Source organism: Protopterus annectens, chromosome 1.part0, assembly GCF_019279795.1.
Source record: "Protopterus annectens isolate FY-2018-M chromosome 1.part0, PAN1.0, whole genome shotgun sequence".
NCBI classification, from domain to species: Eukaryota; Metazoa; Chordata; order Ceratodontiformes; family Protopteridae; genus Protopterus; species Protopterus annectens.
The window spans coordinates 1376639072-1376660129 of record NC_056725.1 but is presented as its reverse complement, the minus strand read 5'-3'; the positions used below and the strand labels follow the sequence as shown (position 1 = coordinate 1376660129).

Below are 21058 nucleotides of genomic sequence, written 5' to 3'. Positions count from 1 at the left end.
CGACCTCAGAACCGCTCAGGAAAACTTGAAAAACTTTGGATCCAAAAATCAAGCCTTCAGATCAGACTTCTTCAGACACCAGATCCGTATCATCATGACTTTAAGCACTTACCTAGAACTAGATATGTGTCTTCCTTGGATCCTGTACCGTCTCTGTTCCCATCTGTTTTCCTGGAGAGGCACCATTATTCTAGATCACCTTCCAGAGCTGCTTCCTGTTCGTCCAGAAGTCTCACAGAAGCCGATATGGACAGAATGATGAAGTTTCTCTCAACACAAATTCAGATAGGATTTCACCTGGCTGCTACACCCACGGGTCCATAGACCTTCACTAGTACGATCCCACCACTTTTGGCTCCTCCTTCGATCCATCCTTCAGTTTCAGAGACCATGGATCTGAAACTCCCGGCACCGTCTGTTTTGGATCCGAAGATGGCTTTGTCTTCGGATCCAGTATATTCTCTGAGTGTTCCTGCTCCAAGTGTGTTGGAGCCGAACGAATCTCTGACCCGAAGCATTGTTTGATCCGAGGGGTTGGAGTTGACTCCAAATTTGTAAGAGCCTATGGATTCGATACCTAGGTTCCGACTCCTGCCTCAGGTGGGGTGTCTTCTTTTCGGAGGGAGCCATTTTTCCAGAAATATGCCTTCTCTGCTCTAGTGGTTTCCTTCTCCCCAGGGCATTCTTCCTTTGAGGTATTAGAGAGAGTATTCTCTTCTAGAGGTCAGATGCCTCTCCACTGGATCTTTCCTCTGGTTCTCATATGTCTTTGTATTGTGAGCCTCAACATTCTACTCCACAGGGACAGCCAGTCCAAAGTCTCCAGGCTACTCTACAGGAAATAATTATTTCTTCCAATATTTCTCCAAAATATCCCACAGAAGTCCCTAAGAAGAGGAAGTGCAGGAGGAGGTACTTGGACTCCCTTCAGGACTCTGACACAGAGGATACCGATTTCGATGAAGGGAAAGGTCTCCAAGATCACCACCTGATGACGTCTCATTCGGAGACATTGTAGAGATCCTTTAACAAAAGGTGGTTGGTCTACTAATAACCCTTCTCAAGAGGAAACTGTATTCCTGGAGGCATTTGGTACTTGTCCATCTACTTCCTGAGTGATAAACCCGCTGATGAGCTCATTGATTTGATCTCTCAGCGGGAGTGGAAGGAACCTGATTCTGCTGAGCCGATCCCCCAGAGACCAGATAGGATCCTGGCACCGTAGAAGGGAAGAGAATTCTGGAAGAAAGGAGTACCAGTGGATGGTAGGGTTGTAGTAGCAGCCACCAAGAAAGAACTCTCAGAACAGAGTTCCTCTGTTCATCCCCCTAACAGAGAGTTTAGGGTGCTGGACACATTTGGGAAGCATGTGTATGCCTCAGTGACCTTTGCTGTCAGGTCTCTGAATTACTTGGCGCACTTCACCAGATTGTGCAGGGATTTCATCAATGAGCTTAAAAAGTGTCTCTCAGGGGCCAGATGTTCATCGTGTTTCACTGTTGCAGTCATTACAATTGGGTTATCCTGTCGGCCTGAATTCCAAAGTGTAGGTCCGGCGTCTGTTGCGGTCGCATCCTCCCTGACGTCAGTGCACCAGGGGTATAAAAGATGCAGTCAATGCCATTTTCTTCAGTCTTTCTTGCCATGCGGTGCCCGAAGCAAAAGTAGTTCGCAAGTGCCGGTCAGCCGACTCCTGAGATTTTCGTGTTCGAATTTCAGATCCGAAGTCTTTAGTAAAAGCTAAGTACCCCGTTGGGGAAACTTTTTTCTTGAGTTCTTCTGAGGCAGACTCCAATTTATTTCAGACTCATCCATGAGGATTATTTCACATGCAGCTGAAGGATCCTCAAAAGCGGCGGATTCGGGTATTTCCATCAGGAGACCTGCCTTGATGTGTCTCTGTGATTTTGCAGACCCCTTCAAGTCGTCCTTTGCCAATGCTCCTTTTGATGGAAGTTTATTATTTAGCCCCAAGGTGAAAAAGACACACGCTTCAGGTAAGACCCAGTCTGGAGTGGGTATATGTTTTTCGACTTCTCAAAGAACCTTTTTGAGGAATCAACAAGGTCGGAAAATGTGATTCAGGAAATTACAGGGTCCATTCCATGATCCATGTGGAGAGAGTTCCCCCAGGGGCAGAGGCAGGAACTCAAATGGGGGAAACAGTGCCCACATGGCAGAGGAGGCCCACAGAATCAGAGGTCCATAGAATTTCTATGACAGACTCTATCAGTGCTCCTTAAAGGAGGCCTGATTGTACCCCTCTGGAGGCAACCAGGGGTCAATTATCCCTGCACCAGAGAGCTTGGCTGGACATCACAAAAGATGCTTGGGTGCAGAGGATTATTTCCAGAGTTTATACAATTCACTTTTCCCTACCCTCTCCGTTACTGAACAAAAATGTTTCACCCACTGAGAGGGAAGCAGCAACTCTGGAAATACAAAAGCTGTTAGAAAAAAAAGAGTCATCCAAGAGGGTCCCCCCCAGACCAGAAAGGATCCAGAACTTACTCAAGTTTCTTTTTAGTGCCAAAGAAAGGAGGGGACTGGAGACCAGTTTTGGATCTCAGCATTCTGGACAAGTCTATTCAGTGTACTGAATTCCGGATGGTCATGGTTCAGTCCATCTTGTCTTTTCTGCACAAGGACAACTGGATATGCTCAATAGATCTCCAGGATGCATACTATCACATAAAAATGAATAGACAGTCCAGGAGATATCTACACTTCTGAGTGGGAGCCAATCACTACCAGTTCAGAGTAATGCCCTTTGGCCTCACCACAGCCCCCAGGGTGTTCATCAAACACATGGCAGTAGTAACAGCTCAGTTGAGACTGCAGGGATTCTGGGTGCTTCCATATCTAGACAACTGGCTCATTACCGCTTCCACCAAGCATCTGTTGATAGCAACTCTGAACTATGTTCTGCAGGTATGTTCCAATCTAGGAATTAGTCAGTCACAAAATATCTCGTTTTCAATTGTCTCAGATGTTAGAGTTCATAAAGGCCTTCTTCAACAAGTCAATGACAACTTCTCTCCCATTGTCAGGAGAGTTCAAACTATTTGTTTTCAAGTCAGCAAAGTTCTTCAGAACTCACTCATGTCATCCAGACTGATTTTGCAGACCCTGGGATCCATGTTTGCAGCAGTAGTTTTAGTTCCACTAGCAAGATGCCATATGAGAATTCTTCAGTGGACATGAGTGACCCAATGCTTTATTCTAAATCAGTCTGTGTCGACCAAGATCAGCATAACTCAGGCCTGCAAGAAATACCTTTGGTAGTGGATTCAGTTGGATCATATTTTACAAGATCGTCCAGTCACCCTCCCTCACCCCAAGGCCATAGTGACCACTGATGCTTCCCAGATCAGTTTGGGGGCATTTCTTGAGGAAGAATGTTCAAGGCACTTGGTCCCCCAAGGAGGCCAAAATGCATATCAGTGCCCTGGAAATGAGGGCAGTACTCCTAACATTGCAGGCGTTCCGAGACTCTCTCTCTTCCGGAACTATTGCGATTCAAAAGGACAGTATGCCTGTAGTGTAGTATATTAGCAAGCAAGGAGGAACCCGATCTTACTCCTTAAGTCAAGAAGCTATGAGTGTGTAGCAGTGGGCAATCTCTTCCAATTGATTTCTGATAGCAAAGCACATGCCAGGGAAATCCAGCGAGATAGCAGACAAGTTGAGCAGGTTCATATTACTACTTCACGAGTGGTCTCTCTACAAAAAGGTTGCGGAAATGATATTCCAACAACGGGGCCAACCATGCCGTGACCTATTTACATCTCCCCTGAACAACAAATGCAGCAGGTTTTTTGCTCTATTCCCCCCACCGGGAGAGTCACCGAGAGGCGCTCTCCTTCACGATTGCCCCCCAGGTCTCCTCTATGCTTATCTCCAAATTTCTACAGAAAGCATCCCGATTGAATAGCAAGATCAATCTCATTGACCCTTATCAGCCTCATCAGATTTGTTTTCACTTCCTTTGGCATCATCTAGTTCAGATCCAATTCTAGACCTCCTGTCTCACCTGACAGACAATACTCACCCGGATATCGTGGGCCTAAAGCTGACTGCATGGTATCTCCAATTCTGTTGATAGCCAGACAGCCCAAGCTCTCTTCCTTGGTCCACAGCATTCTTTTGTCATCCCACAAATTTTCCAGTAGAAAATTTTAAAAGAGCAAATGGAAAAGATTTGTCTTTTGGGCACGGCAACAAGACATCAATCCTTTCAGTTCCAGTACTTAAAAGTCTTGAATTCCTGGCTTTTATTTTTAATGAAGGGGCTAGTCATTCCACAGATAAGCTGCCATCTCCAATTTCCATATTGGAGTTGATAAGTCTATGGTGACTTTTCACGTCTTTGTAAGGCATTTTTAAAAGGAACCGTTCTACTCAAACCACCCTTCAGGGACCCTACTCCACTGTGGGATCTGATTTTAATGTTACAGGTCCTAATTTAGAGACCATTTGAACCAGCTACAAAATATAAATTGAAATATTTGACTTGGACAACTAAATTTCTGATAGCTATAGCATCAACCAGAAAAGTTTCAGAACTTCAAGCTTTATCTTTTAAGCCTCTTTGTTTAATTTTTTGTAAGAATAAGATTTCCTTAAGAACGAATTCTTCCTTTCTTCCTAAGGTGGTGTCAGGATCTAACATTAATCTATTAACCTCCCTGTATTCTTTCCAAATTTTTCAAACAAACGTGAGTACATTTTGCACTTATTAGATGTTCACAATTATGCTTCTAGCTACACAGATCGGAGAAATTTAAGAAATCAGATCAATTATATGTATCCTTTTCAGAAACCAGATTGGGTTAACCAGTTTCGGAAGTAACCTTATCAAAGCGAGTGACCGATTGCATTTCCTTTGTCTGCAAAAATATTGGTCTGGTCTTGCCACAGCCTTTAAGAGCCCATTCAACGAGGTCAATGGCAACTTCATCAGCTTTTTTATTCAGGTCTTCCATGGACAATAGTTGTGTGGCTGCAACTTGGTCTAACCCTCATACTTTTATTACTCATTACAAGTTGGATCTGGTCTCTAGGGGAAGAGCAGCCTTCGGCTCAGCAGTATTCAGAAATAACTCTCAACTCCTTTTCTGTTTCTATACCATATCCTTAAGCTACTGCTCAGTCTGTAATGCCTCTCTTCTTAACTCTCTCACTGTCTTTCTACATCACTAACTCTTCTGCTATTAGTTTCTTAACTGAAACCAACATTTTATTTTTCATGTACTATAACAACGGATGTCATACATTGTACTTACATGCATACTATTTTACTTTTGTACACTTTATGTACTCCTAGGGTATTTATATGTTGTTAGAATTACTAAAATTGTCTGTAATGATATAACTCTCTAAAATTGTCCAGATGTGTAGTGTATCTTGTAGCCTAGATTGCGTTCTATCAAGTTATTTTTGTATAGTATTTCTCATGTCACTTGTATTGTTTTTGGACTATATTGTATTTGTGTTGTACTGTATGTGGAGCTTTTTTCCCTGGGCCTCCACTGAAAACAGATTCTGTAGACCCAGTTGGAGCATTCCAGTAAACAAATGTCAAATAAAATAGATATCCTTCTTTGAGTCCACCCAGGATTCAGGTAGCTGGGGACTCTGCCCCGTATGTTGAGGAATGAATGGAAATTGACAACCTCAGATAAAGAAGTTATGTACTCACCATAACATTCCATCTGTGTTGTCCATTTTCATTCGTATTTAAATCCCCTCCCTGCAGCCCCCTGCTCTTTCTCTTGATGACTTCTGGAAGAGCGGAAGAGTATTATAAGAACCAAAGTTCCTTGTATTTGAGCTCCAAATAGTGACCATATTAAAGTTAGAATTTTTTTATTATATAATAAGAAGCTGCAAACAAGATATAGAGAATGACTACAGCATTGTAGGCAAGAGAGGAGCTCAGGAGCTTGTAGTATCCATGAGCTGTGAAACAGAGGCCTAGTCGGATCCGAGGATCGGGTCCAAACCGATATGTTGAGGAAGAATGAAAATGGACAACACAGATGGAACGTTATGCCGAGTACTTGACTTCTTTTTTTCAGGTATTAATGACATAGTTGAAGCAGGTAATCTGCATTTTATCCTTCTGCCTGTTAACAGCTTTTTCAGGTCATATTTTTTCCCCTCCATGCATACAGAGTCTAGCTATACCCAGTCATACTCAACCATTTTTTCCCTCTGTGTGAGGAACGATAACCCCAGTACCATGTGTGGAAAAGAGCTGTCCTAAAAAACCTTGGTATAGACAGCCATAAGGGTTGCTAGTGTCCTTGCAGGAATCCTGGTAACTGAGGTGTTTCCTCCTGCAGTTCTAACTCAAACTCCTGGGCAGAGAGAAGTTGCCCACATCACTGCATGGGCCCACTTTGTCTTCCTCTTATGACTGTGTGCTCTTATATATGTGTCATTGCATGCTTTCGTCATTAAGTTGCATGGTAGTTCAACAACCTGCCGCAGGACACACTCTGCATCACCACCCAACCTTCTCAGAATTGTGATACTTGTGTCCTTGTTCCTGTCCTTCCTTTCCTCAGGATAGGCGTGCACCTCCTCCCTTGGCAACTTCATCAAATGCTCAAGTTACTATTTGAACCTTGGTCACAAAGGCCATAGTTGGAGCTCTACCCTTCTACACCACTGACTGAGTTTCTGCAGTGGAGTATTTCTGTATTCCAAAACTGCAGGATAATGATAATTCCAGTAGTGTTTGCTATAGCTCTTTTTCTTGAGATTCTTCATTGTTTGCGTAGTTCAGTCCATTTGACTGAGAATAGTTTAAATTGGGCATTGTATATGTGATTCTCATTGCTGCACAAATCTTTTGAATTCCTGACTTAAACATTTCAGGCTTTGTAAAATATGTGAACAATAAGGTATCCTGTGTTTTAAGGGTATGGGCTTAAATCTACTAATTACACTTTTTTTTTTTCATTTTAATTTATGTTCATCATGTTACCCTGCTGCAGTCATCACACTTGGGTTATCCTGCCGTCAGGCGGTTCCGCAGTCGGCCCGAATTCCAAAGTCTTGGTCCAGCGTTGGTTGCTGTCGCTTCTTCCCTGACATCAGTGCACCAGGGGTATATAAGAGGCATCCAATGCCATTTTCTTCGGTCTTTCTTGCTGCACGGTGCCCAAAGCAGAAGCAGTTCACAAGTGCCGGTCGGCCGACACCTGAGATTTTTTATTTGAATTTCAGTCCAAAGTCTTCAATAAAGCGAAGTACCCCGTTGGGGAACATTTTCTTGCCTCAGTCCAATGTCAGAAAAAGTTAACAATTACATTTCTTGTGGGAAGCAAATACCTCATAAGGACTTCCATTCCTATTGTATTCCTTGCCTAGGCCCAGACCACGACGTCACAGGTTGTCGGTTTTGCGCTAGGTTTAATAAACGAACTATCAAACGCCGTTTTGACTTCGCATGGCATTACTTTGGTAGGAAATTTAATTATACCATGCCGTCGGAGCAGCCGACGAACGCCATTCATAAAAAACGCAAGGATAAGGACAGGCAGCCTAGGAATAAGCCAGACACAGAGACCTCAGCTGGGCCTGTCGCCGGTTCTCCGGTTTTCAGTGAGGCGCCTATGCAGCCCCTGATGACCGCAGAACTGGAACCCCAGACAGCTGCGGATTCCCAAGCGGAGTTGGCTAGGCCGATGCAGCCATCTACTGACACCGGAGCAGAACTAGACACCGGTGCAATGGAAACACCTTCGGTTGCAGAGGGTGTCGTCAGACTGACTACACTCACCGTTAAATCTTATGCTAAACTTAAAACTCCTTTAAAACCAAAGAAAACTGTACATCAGTCTACAGTTCAAGGCCCCATGCCTAAGAAACAGATGCTTAAGATGGCTGAATATTTGATTATCCTTATCAGGGGTTCCCATTCCCCCTCCTGATAAAAGACCAAGACAAGAGGAGGATTATGCATCCTCTGACCAGGTTTCTCTCTCCTCAGATTCTTCTGAGGAACAGGATTACACTTTTCCACCTTATGAAGATTCTGATGCTGAAGACTCTATTCCCTCAGCATCTCCCCCTGAAGACTACTTCTTTGGGGAAACTTTACATACCATGAAGGAACATTTCCAATGGGAAGGCCAGGATTACTCAGATTCTAGGAAAAGGCTCCGAGAGTTCCTTTTACTACCCCAGCACAGACCTCTTGCTATCCCTTAAGTTTTAGATATTGTGGATGATGTTTACTTGGAGTTTAGTTTAAATCCAGACTCTCTTCCTCCTGCTCCAGCCAAACCAGACAGATACTACAGAGTACCTGACTCAGACAAATTCCTTTATAAAAGCCCTGTAGCTGACCCAGAAACTATTTCCCAGGGTCCTAAGGGAGCAAAAGCTTCTATGGCTAAAAATCCTGTGCCCTCTGAAAGGGATTCCAGAGCCCTAGATATATGGGGAAAGAAAATGTACACCTCAGCTACTCTGGCTATGAGAGCATTAAATTGCCAGTTTCACATGTTGAAATATCAACAATTCCTAATGTCTCAGTTAAAACAAAAAATGAGCACACATTCAGAACAGCCTGAATTAAAGGAAATGCAGGATCTGTTGTATGCAGCTGAACAGGTGGGCAAACATACTTTACAATGTGGATTTGATTCATTGGAAGCTTCTTGTAGAGCAGCTGTTACTGGTTCTGTCATACGTAGACATGCTTGGTTAAAAGAACAAACCCTCCCTGACCATGTTAAAGCAAAAATATTGGATGCAACTTTACAGCAGGATGTATTATGAGGTGTCAAAGCAGAAGAGCTTTTAAAGAAAATGGAGGATAAGGCAAAGTCTATGCAAACGGTCAAGGATTTTTTGCAGGTACAACCCCCTCGTTTCAGCAGAAATTGGCCAACAAAAATCTGGTCCTTTCCAGCTTCAGACAGATCACAGAGAGGCAAATACAGATGCCCAAGGGGCAGAGGTCAGTCACAGGGCCCTTACAAACCTCGCCAATGGGGTTCTGCTACCCAGAAAGGAGGAGAAGACAGGCCCCAAGCTAGCAGAAGACAAACACAATGACTCTGTCCTCAAACTACGAAGCAAATCTCTCCTGACAACTCCCTTGGGAGGAAAACTAGCATTTTTTTCAGTCAACTGGCACATCATCACAAAAGACAAATGGGTTCTAAACATTGTCTCTCAAGGATACAGATTCCATTTTCATACCTTACCAAGGATCAAAGGAATGCCAAACCTGCCACCAAATCAATGGGCAGAGGCACAAAAACAAATTACAGCTCTCATGGACATGAGAGCCATTCAACAGGTACCTACACAGGAGCAAGGACAAGGATTTTACTCGAGACTCTTCCTAGTCCCCAGAAAGGACTAAGCATGGAGACCCATTCTGGATCTTTCAATTCTGAACACCTATCTGCAAGTACCAAAATTCAAGATGCTAACACTACAGAAGCTTTTTCCCATGCTGGCCAAGAATGCTTGGCTAGTCACTTTGGACCTCAAGGAGGCATACCTGCATTTCCCTATCAGACAAAATTGCATACCTCCACTTCATTGCAGGTTCAACACATTATCAATTCTCTGCACTGCCCTTTGGCTTATCTACTGTGCCCAGCGTCTTCACAAAATGCCTGGCACCAGTAATTGCATACTGCAAACAAAGAGGAATTCAAATATACCCATACCTGGACGACTGCCTTATTCAAGCAGAAAGCAAGGACATTCTTTTAAAGCATCTGGCATTTGTCGAACACCTTCTAAGTTGCCTAGGGTACACAGTAAACGAAAAGAAATCAAAACTAGTGCCCTCACAAAACATAATATTCCTGGGTGCCAGCTTGAATACAACGGCCCAGATGGCTTATCTCATGCCAGACGAGCAACGGCAGCTGTTTCAATATTTCAAAATAATGGCAACAAAGATCCAACTCCCTGAAAGAAAAATTCTGCATACCTTGGGATTCATGGCATCTTGCATACTACTAATACCATTTGCAAAACTGCATATGAGGAAATTACAATGGTGCCTGAAAAGTGTATGGACTCAGCACAGTCACAGCTTGGAAACCATGATACCACTCATTCCCTGCCTTCAACAGGAGTTTTTATGGTGGGCACAGGCATGTTGCCTCAACAAGGGTCAGCCTTTCACCTTGCCCACAGCCAGGCAAACTATGACAACAGATGCATCGGACTATGCCTGGGGAGCACACATGGCAGGGCAGTGCATTCAGGGCAAATGGACTGCAGATCAGAGGCATCTGCATATCAATGAAAAAAGAAATGCTAGCAGTACAGAATGTCCGAACAGCTTTCAAGGACCTTCTACACCCAGGACAACTAATAATAAAGACTGACACTACCACAGTCATGTGGTACGTAAACAAGCAAGGGGGCACACATTCCTACCCTCTATGCAGGCAAGTAATGACCTTGTGGAACACTGCACTGTCTTACCAGGTTCAATTACAAGCACAATTTTTGCAATGATAGCTCAAAAATGGGGAAGCCCAGACATTAGATCTGTTTGCAAGCCCCCTCAACCACCAACTTCAAAAATTTTGCACAAGGACCTTCCATCCACTACCTTGGAAAGTGGACGCCCTCTCATTCAGTTGGAAAACATTAACAGTGTATGCCTTCCCTCCACTACCTCTTCTAGCAAAGGTGCTGCTGAAAGCCAGATTAGAGAGACCACAAATGATGCTCGTTGCACCAGACTGGCCACGCCAGCATTGGTACCCAATTTTAAGGAACATGGTCCACGGCCCACCATGGATTTTGCCACAAATTCCTCACCTGCTCACCCAGCGAGACCATCAGATTCTACACAGCCAGCTCAAGACTTTAAACCTGGCTGCATGGCAAATTACCTAAACAACCAGCCAACACCGTTATCCAAAGCTATTATGGATGTCATTCTGGAGGCCAGGAGACCCAGCACCAGGAAAACCTATTCAGACAAATGGAAAAGATTTTGTGCCTGGAATGAAGGCCTAAACCCCCTTGATCCAAACATCACTCAGATTCTACAATATTTAATTGAGATGTTACACAAAGGACTTTCCTTTTCATCCATTAAGATCCACGCCTCAGCAATTTCAGCTCATTACAGCACGGATCCTCCTTTATTCTCACATCCACTCCTAAGACAGTTCCTCAGAGGGGCTAAGAACTTAAGACCGCCAAGGAGAGCTCCAACACCTACTTGGGATCTCAACTTTGTTCTGGAAAAGCTTACACTGTCGCCCTTTGAACCAGCTTTTTCAGCCGACTTAAAATTTCTTTCATGGAAAACTGCCCTACTACTAGCAATAACCTCAGCTAGAAGAGTCTCAGAACTACAGGCACTAATGGCAGTGGAACCTTTCATCATTTTTCATCAAGACAGAGTCTCTCTATGAACTAATCCTTCCTTTATGCCAAAGGTGGTATCCAGTGTTGCCCTAAACCAAACCATTCACTTGCCCACCTTCTTCCCAAATCCCCAGAACAAAGGAGAAAGACTCCTGCACTCTTTGGGCATTCACAGGCAATTACGTTACTACTTGGATAAAACTAAGGCTTTCAGAAAAACTGACCAACTTTTTGTAGCCTATGCTATAAAATCACAAGGAAAAGCGATCTCAAAACAGACCATTTTAAAATGGATAGGGCATTGCATACGTTTTTGCTACATACATCATGGGAAACCAGTACCTACTAACATTAGGTCCCACTCCACCAGGGCTACAGCTACATCAGCAGCCTTTCTCAGGGGAGTGCCAACCAAGGATATTCTGGAAGCTGCTACTTGGAGTTCAGTGCACACCTTCACCAAACACTATCACTTTACCCCTCTTAGACTAGAGCTGATTTTGCCACTGCAGTTTTGCAGGGCTTACTAGCTTCTTCTAACCCTGTCTGACTCCACCTCCCATCCTTAGCTTTGGGATTCAACCCAAGTGTGATGACTGCAGCAGGGTAACACGATGAACATAGTACAGTTTTGTACCTACCATAAATGTAGATGTTCGAGTGTTCACCCTGCTGCAGTCCAGGTTACCCTCCCTCCATCCCCTCTGAACTAGCTGAACTTATCTCTATCACTCTATCCTATACTACCTCTGTGGTGTATTTGCTTGTGCCTAAGGGTTTATATATATATATATATATATATATATATATATATATATATATATATATATATATATATTTTGCCTACCTATTGGGGGCACCTGATATCTGGGGCAAGAAAAACTGAAGAAAATGGTGTTGGATGCCTCTTATATACTCCTGGCGCACTGACGTCAGGGAAGAAGCGACAGCAACCGACGCCGGACCAAGACTTTGGAATTCAGGCTGACTGCGGGACCGCCTGACGGCAGGATAACCCAAGTGTGATGACTGCAGTAGGGTGAACACTCGAACATCTACATTTATGGTAGGTACAAAACTGTACTTTTCATGTAACTTTGGATAATCTACATGGAATGGTGCATAATTTCTTTGAAACGGAACAAATAAGCACCCAGTTGACCCAAAGATTAGTTTGTTTTTCTAGTATGCCATGCATTTTGTACAACTCTGTAATGCTTGTTCTATTTGAGATGCATTTCATGGCTAAAACATTTTATTTCTTGTCCTTTGTACTTAGTAGTAGTCCCTGATGCAATTTTCTGCAGCCTTTCTTGTCTTCTCTGTTGATTCCGAACTGTTAGTATTATCAGGTTTGTACACCAAACCCTGCATGCATGCAGCTTCTTCGCCGAAAGAGAAACAAGTCTGGATTTCTTTGCTTACTGATAGCTGTGCTAAGGCCGTCTGTTTCTTGTAATGTTTTCAGTAGCTGCATTTCAAAGTCAGCATCAGTACACCTGTCAAATGTTTTTACTTTTTCTTCCATCACTGTTAATTGTGGTATTACCCCAAGATTCTGTACTTTTTACTAGCAGCTCTTGCTTTTTCATGTAAATGTGGACTACTTGGTATATCTTATATATGTAACATCCTTTTTGGTCCTCGTTTCAGTTTAAGGTTGTACTTGCATGGATTAATATCTACTACAGTCCTGAGAGGTGCGTTATACAAAGACTTTTTGAATACTTTGAAAGGGTCTGTGGTAGGTTTTCAGTTGAAATTCTTTCATATTCATATTTATGGAATCTCTTCCAGTCATACACTTTGCTAGGAGTTCCTTTTCTGTTTGAGCACATTCTGTGATGTTCTTCTCCATCTTGTAAGATAACAGTTTCTTAATTGTCTGACTAACATATACTTGTAGTATGACCTTGTAATATGTTACTAGTTTCTCTTACTCTTCATAGTTCCATTCCTGGTCTGCATTATGCAGTAACAGCTTTCTTAGATGCATAGTTACCTCTGGTATATTTGGTGCAAACTTTGCAAGATATTGTATCACTCATTCTTAGAAATCTCTGTAAGTACCTGGTTATCATCTGATCTTGGCTTTTTACAGCTTTTTTCCTGAATCTGGTTTCAAACCCTGATATTAGTATAAAACCCATATATAGTTATCTTAAAATTAAGTTATGCTGTCATAATCTATTCATCTGCTAGCTGAATTATGCTCTTGCCATGCCCTTATGTTCGACTCCACACTAATGTATCAAAATTGGGCAACAGCTCTTAGAAGCACCTCTGGTGCTGATGGGCAAGTGTAGGGAATGTATACCTTCTTAATGGTATAGTAAATGTATACATTTTCAGGCTTTTGCCAACAAGCCTTGTCCGTCCGAAACCCAGAGTTGCATCTAGTGTTTATTAAAAGCTTGACATTTGAGAAGCAAAAAAACACCAAATGATACACCAAGAGGACTCCAGTAAGTAGTTTTTAGCGTAGTCAAAGTTTAATATTTGCTATTCGTCCAACAGACTTCTTCAGAAACTAAACATAAGAACTCAGTCAGCTAAACATTTAAATAATACAAACAATTAACTCCAGCCAGTCAGCACACCACTCTCATTAAAACTAATTACATCATACTTAAATGCTGATTAAAAGCCATAGGACAAAATAAAATAAAATGCAAGCAGGTAGATTGTTTCAGTGATGAAAACTTTGTTGATTAAAAGATAATAAACTAGTGCTGTAGGAAACAACCAAAACTAATGTTTATTAATAGTCACTTTCCTGTTTAAAAAAACATTTCACAACATCATTAAGACCTGGGGAAATATAGGAGGCCAGCCTAAATTACCACTCAGCCTCTCTCTGGGCCACAAGATTTCTAAAGTTGCCTTCCCTTATGTCCTGCCTAAACCTCCAACACAGAAAAAGTAAATTTTTTTCCCAGTTAACACGTGCAATAGAGTGCTTAAACAGAGCATTGTTGGAGCTTTTTGTTTTAATGGCATACTCATGGTCCAAAATTCTTTTTCTTAAACTCCTAGTGGACATGCCAACATAAAAGGCAGGACATGCAGAACATAAGGCAATATAAACAATACCTACAGTACTACAATTTACCCGGCCAGGGACCATAAAAGTTCTATCCACATGGCCTAAGGAGATGATGGTTCCTTCAAAAATAAATCTACAAGCCCTACAACCAGAGCATTCGAACATCCCCCCACCACTCCCAACAGTAACCCTGGCACCAGAATGACTTCTATTAGACTTCAAAAGTTGTTTTATACTTTTATTCTTTTTGTAAACAAAAGATGGACTGTCTCCCAAAACCCTGGCTACATCAGGATTACCTGCAATGACCTTCCAGTTATCAAAGATAATTCTACGTATAGCGTGACTATCTACACTCATCTCTAAAGCATACTGGAACTGTCACTAGTCTTGTTGTTAACATTATCTAACTGTCCCACTACAACCTCTTTCTTGTGAAAGCCATGTGTTAAAGTAGGAGGAAAGTCCTTATACCTTCTACTGATAATTTCATCTGCTGCATTACGCAGTATCTCTGAAGGATACCCCCTGTCAGAAAAAAGACCCTTAATAAACTCTAATTTTGACAGGAAATCGTCAACCGTCATACGAGATAATCTTATAAACTGTCCTCTGGGGACATTACTTTTAATAAAGTTTGGATGCCTACTTTTGAAATGAACATAACTGTTACAAAATGTAACCTTTCTATGCATGGTACTAAGAAACCTTTTACTAATAGTGTCCCAAATTATGTTAACATTTAAAAAAGACACCTTGGTACCTACTTCACCTACAACAAACTCAAAGCATCTACAAATTCCTGCACATGAAAATCTTCAGCCCTAGCAATAAAAAACAAATCATCTGCAAACCTCGTATAAAAAAGAATATTACCAAAACATGGAACATTAGGTAGGATTTCCAAATCCCACCACCCTAATACAAGGTTGGCATATGTGGGCCCTACAGTAGTGCCCATTGATACTCCCTTCAGCTGTTTGAAAAAGTTTCCATTAAACATAAAAAATGCATTTTTCCAATAAAATGTCTAACAAACACATATATGTTATAATATTATTATTGCTTATATCAGTGTATTTACACAAAAACCATCTTACGAAATCTACACCCTTATCTTGTGGTATACAGGAGAAGAGAGATACCACATCAGCTGTAAATAAAACTAAATTGTCAGAAATGTTAGTTGAACCAAAACTTCTTAGTTTGTCTAAAAAATCTCATGAGTCAGCTATATAGGAGGGTAAACTCTTTCCACATGGCTTAAACATATGATCCAAATACAAAGAAATACACTCAGTAGAACTACCCGAAGCAGAAGTGATAGGCCTGAAAGGGGGGTTGGTGGTAGACTTATGAAGCTTTGGGATCCCAAAAATTACACCTGTTCTGGGATCCTCCACATACAAAAATTGAAATAACTCATTGCTGATGTCATTATTCAAAAGTAAATCCTGTAACATACCATAAATAACACCATAACTTTTAATGATGTCTAACTTCTCAACTTTTGCATATTGGACAGGGTTAGACAACATATTTTCCATAGCAATGTTGTAGTCATCCACATTCATAATCACCCCCCCCCCCGTTATCCGCCTTCATGAACCTTAAGTCAGTTCTACTTTTAAGCTCATTCAAAGCCCTACTTTCACTGTCATTAAGGTTATAAAAACTGACAGCATTTTTGCCTGATAGACAATTCCAAATAGCATTTACACAAAAGCTTTCAAAGACTTTAATAGTATATGTTAAACTGGGATTATACATAGATGGTTTACGGATTAAATTTGTACAATTCACATCACTTAAAATGTACTTTAAATTCAATTTACAAGAAAATAACTTCAACTCTATCAAGGACTTCGTAGTATTTGCCCTCCTACTTGGTTGAAAGTTAAAACCCAGTTTCAAGTTTCTTCAGATAACTGAAAAGTAGACTAATTAAACACTGAAATTTTAGAGCCGTCACAAAAGGGAAGCTGCATTAATTGCGAAACCTGCTCCTCCCCCGGCTTCGCGTTTATTCTGTATGTTGTTATAACAATAACAAATTATTTAGGTGTGGTATATTGAAGATTTACCCACACTTGGTGTGGTTTAATCAAGAGGGAAAAGCTCAAGTGATTAAACAAAGCCAACCATAGGTAAATCTTAAATATACCACACCACAGAGTCTGTTATTGCTATTATACAATGACATTATTTAAGAAAAAAAAGCTTACTTTTCTTAAATAATGCCTTTGTTTAATAGCGTGGTGCTGCTGCTCTGCATTTTTCTTGTATCCTGGAGTTTTCTTGATGTACTGCGCATGTCTATGGGACTTTCGTCCCCATCCTCACAGAAGTACATCAGTGCTGTGTAAAGGAAGCAGCAGAGAAAGGAAGATCGCTATTGTTTATTTTTGTCTTTAAAAAAAAAAAGTAACCAAGAGACTTTCAATGTGTGGAGAGATGGGACGAGAGAATGAAAGGATAATCGGGTATGTTTTTCTAGTTTTGTATAATGTACCTGATTATCCTTTTATTTGTGCTGCCTCTCTCTTCAGTTTGAAGTCTCCAGTCTTTGTAATTTTTTTAAAATAAAACAAAGGGATCACAGTACAGTAATGCCAAAGTAAAGTACATTTTTGTAGCATATATTAATGAAAAAAGTCCAGGCGATCAGACTTTTTCCATTGGTATATGCTTGGATTTACAATGGGCACGCTGGTTGGGATGATCAATGCTCCTTTTGGAATGTTAATGGCCAGTTATTGTGTAATATCGAGTTATGCAGCTCATCATATTCTCAGTTTTGGGCTTTTTTCAGCTCTGTCGCCTTTGTATTACTTTATGTTTTTGCCTAGGACTGATGTCTAATAAATGGCAATTTCTTTTTGGATTGGCAATAATTTATGAAATATATGCCTAAGTGCTTCTTTTTGTTGTTGATATATCAATAAAAGTGAGAGATTTACTTTCCTGCAACTTGCTGCATAAGAAGCAGTAATGCAGCACACTAAACAACTTCAGTTTTTTTTTTTTTTAGCTGATTCTCATGTGAGGATTAGATTCATATTCTAGTTGTAAAGCGTCTGGTTTACAGCCAAGTTTCCTTGAAGAACTGCAGGCGTTATTCAACAAATGGATACACTGGCAGCAGCACTGCAGGTATTGTACCAGTGGATGGGTACACGGGCAGCAGCACTGCAGGTATTGTAGCAGTGGATGGTACATGGGCAGCAGCACTGCAGGTATTGTACCAGTGGATGGGTACACGGGCAGCAGCACTGCAGGTATTGTAGCAGTGGATGGTACATGGGCAGCAGCACTGCAGGTATTGTACCAGTGGATGGGTACACGGGCAGCAGCACTGCAGGTATTGTAGCAGTGGATGGTACATGGGCAGCAGCACTGCAGGTATTGTACCAGTGGATGGGTACACGGGCAGCAGCACTGCAGGTATTGTAGCAGTGGATGGTACATGGGCAGCAGCACTGCAGGTATTGTACCAGTGGATGAGTACACGGGCAGCAGCACTGCAGGTATTGTACCAGTGGATGGGTGCACTGCAGCAGCACTGCAGGTATTGTACCAGCGGATGGGTACACTGGCAGCAACCCTGCAGGTATTTACCAGCCGCTGGGTACACTGGCAGATGGGTACACTGGCAACAGCACTGCAGGTATTGTTCCAGTGGATGGATACACTGGCAGCAGCACTGCAGGTGTTGTATCAGTAGATGAGTGCATTGGCAGCAACACTGCAAGTATTGTACCAGCAGATGGGTACATTGGCAGAAGCACTACAGGTGTTGTAGCAGCAGATGGGTACACTGGCATCAGTAGTGCAGGTATTGTTCCAATGGATGGGTGCACTTGCAGCAGCACTGCAGGTATTGTATCATCAGATGGGTATACTGGCAGCAGCACTGCAGGTATTGCACCAGTTGTAGTGATAAAGTGAGAAATGAGTCACAGTTCACTGCTCAGTTTACTGATGTGTATGTTCCAAAATTCTTCCTTTCCATCACAGAATGAGGAGCTTAGTACTCCTTGAGGGATCTAAAGTACAGCTTCTGCTCCTAGGTATTATGAGGGGTCAGTTCAGAAGTTATCCACTGGGCACCTCCCATGGAAGTGAGCCAGGTATGCGCATTTAGGAGAAGGTCCCAGTGCAGATCCAGGACTTTTTGGAGGGTCTAAATCGCTGAACATGCCTGGGAATGTGGAAGATCTCACAGGTTGAGCTGGAGACTGTTGGAGATAGGAAGGTATGCCCTGCCATTTTCATCTTGTTAGTAATATGACCCTCATCAGGACATGCCATTTAGAAAATGGATGGACAGATTTTTTTTCCCTGTTTGTACTCATTTATTACATGGAGATTGTAGAGGCTGGATAAGGTGCTTTTAGTCCAGGGCTTGATGTGATGCATGCACTCTGAAATGTAGAAAAGGAAACCCCAACAGTTACCCACCACGGGATACCTCTTTGTAAGTCAGATCCCATTGTGAATATGCATCTTTTCTGTACTGTCACCTGTACACTTATATACTGAGTTTACCCTTTGGCCAGTCTATACTTAAAAAAGGCAGAATTGTTAAAGCCAGATTTATTATTTCAGCACTTAGCCAAGTGGTCCTTTTACAGTGTAATGTTATGATCCTTTTACAGTTTAATGTTAGTCAGAGGATGCTGTATGTGTATAAGATAAATTGCAGATTGTGTCTTTAAGGGATATAATTTGCTCTTTTGTTTTGTACTTCAGGTGAATGGTAATTTGAAGGTTGATTTGTTAATTTGGCAATAATTTGCTTGACTTGTGAGAATTAAATTCATAACTTTATAGTATGGGTTACCTGCAGAGTCTGTGGCAAAATCAACTCTGAAGTTAAAGTATTTTAAGTCATTCCAGTAGCTCACTATTGTGCTGATAATTCATAGTCTGTTATACATTTTTAGGTAAAAATGGGTTTGCTGGTGGACTTGACAAACACAACCAGATTCTATGACAGAAATGACATAGAAAAAGAAGGAATCCGATATGTTAAGCTACAGTGTAAAGGGTGAGTAGTATTTCTGATTTGTTAAATGAAAAGTGTCCTGTACTTGAGCAGATCCTAGCTATAGTATTAAGAATTTTAGAATTTCCATGTTCTACAGTTTCTGAATAAGAATACTAGAATTTGATAGCGTTTTCCTTCCAGAATACTTTTGAAGAGTACTTGCTGCATAGATTCAAGTAAGTCATTCATTACCCTGGAAAGCAGTGATACTGACTTTCTTATTTATACTTTCCTCTACCTTTCCGTTTGAATGAAATTCTAATGTCGTAATGTACCACTGATTTCTTTTCTGTAGTTCTGTTTCTCTCTAGAACCTATAGGGGTAATTTCTTCTACATAAATGTCTTGTTGTGAAGGCGCTGGTTTGACATTCAATCTGATGTTGTCAACCTTCATTTAATCCTTGACATATGGGTTTGGGTTGAGGCCTTGGAGATCCTGGATCCGAGTTTCTTGGTGCCAACTGTTTCGGTCTTGGCTAGATCTCCATCTCCAGTACAGATTCCCACCCTGAGTTCTTCGACCCTTTTGGAGCTGGAGACCTTTTGGGGTTGTGGCTGTGATGTCTCTTCCAAGGGGCAGGAATAGACTCCCATTTTTTTCGGAACCATCCCTGCACCCTGGGGCTTTGGCGCATGTTAACTTGACCCCAGCTTCAGCCTCTGGAGTGGTTTCTTCAGAGCAGGGGAGACCACTGTTCCAAGGCAGTCTTTCTCTGTTCTGGGATCCCTTTCCTCTTCGGGGGGACCAGCTTTCCAGGCCATGGAGAGGGCTCTGTCCCCCATGGACATTCAGTTGGCTCCACCACAGTTGGAGAAGTTTTCTTGTCCTTCCCCAAGTCCAGAGCCTCAACCAATTCCAGTACCTGGACAATAAGCGCCGAAACTGTAGGAGTCACCTATGCAGTTTTTGTCATCCCCAGGTTGTCCCACTGAGAAGGTTCCTCAGAAGAGGAACTGTAAGAGGAAACACCTAGATTCCCCCAGAGGAATCCATCATAAAAGACATTGATTTCGATGAAGGGGAGGGCTCCCTATGGTCACCCCCAGAAGATATCCCCTTTGGAGACATCCTTGAGATCCTTAATCAGAGGGGTGGCTGGACATTCCAAAAGCCCTCTTTGGAGGAATCTGTGTTCCTGCAGGCTTTCGGCGCTCAACTATCTACCTCTTGGTTAACTCCACCTACTGATGAGCTCATTAAGTTGATCGTGCAACAGGCATGGAAGGCTCCTGACGCCATTGGACCCATCCCAAAAAGACCAGGCAAAATTCTAACTACACCGGAGGATCATCAGTTTTTGGCAAAGGGATTGGCGGTAGATGCCATGGTGGTAACAGCAGCCACAAAAAAGGAACTGGTAGAAGAAAGTTCCACTATCCATCCTCCTAATAGAGAGTCTCCGGCAATGGATAGGTTTGGCAAGATGGTTTATGCTTCATCAACCTTTGCATTATGGTCTTTGAACTTTATGGCACACTTCACCAGACTGCAAAAGGATCTGATTAAAGTGTTATCAGATACCCTGGCAGGAGTCATATCTGAAGAAGTCCAAGATAAGGTCGGTTCTTAGTTGGCACCCTACAGTC

The 21058-nt window shown here is 42.1% G+C and overlaps 1 protein-coding gene across 1 annotated transcript in view; it reads left to right on the top strand.

Moving 5' to 3' along the window:
* RNGTT (RNA guanylyltransferase and 5'-phosphatase) overlaps window positions 1–21058 on the top strand; it is a 2413358-nt gene that overhangs the window by 224762 nt on the left and 2167538 nt on the right. The window contains exon 3 of the mRNA XM_044066976.1: window positions 19366–19469. Coding sequence (XP_043922911.1) covers window positions 19366–19469 — 104 coding nt within the window. The remainder of the gene's footprint in view (window positions 1–19365; window positions 19470–21058) is intronic.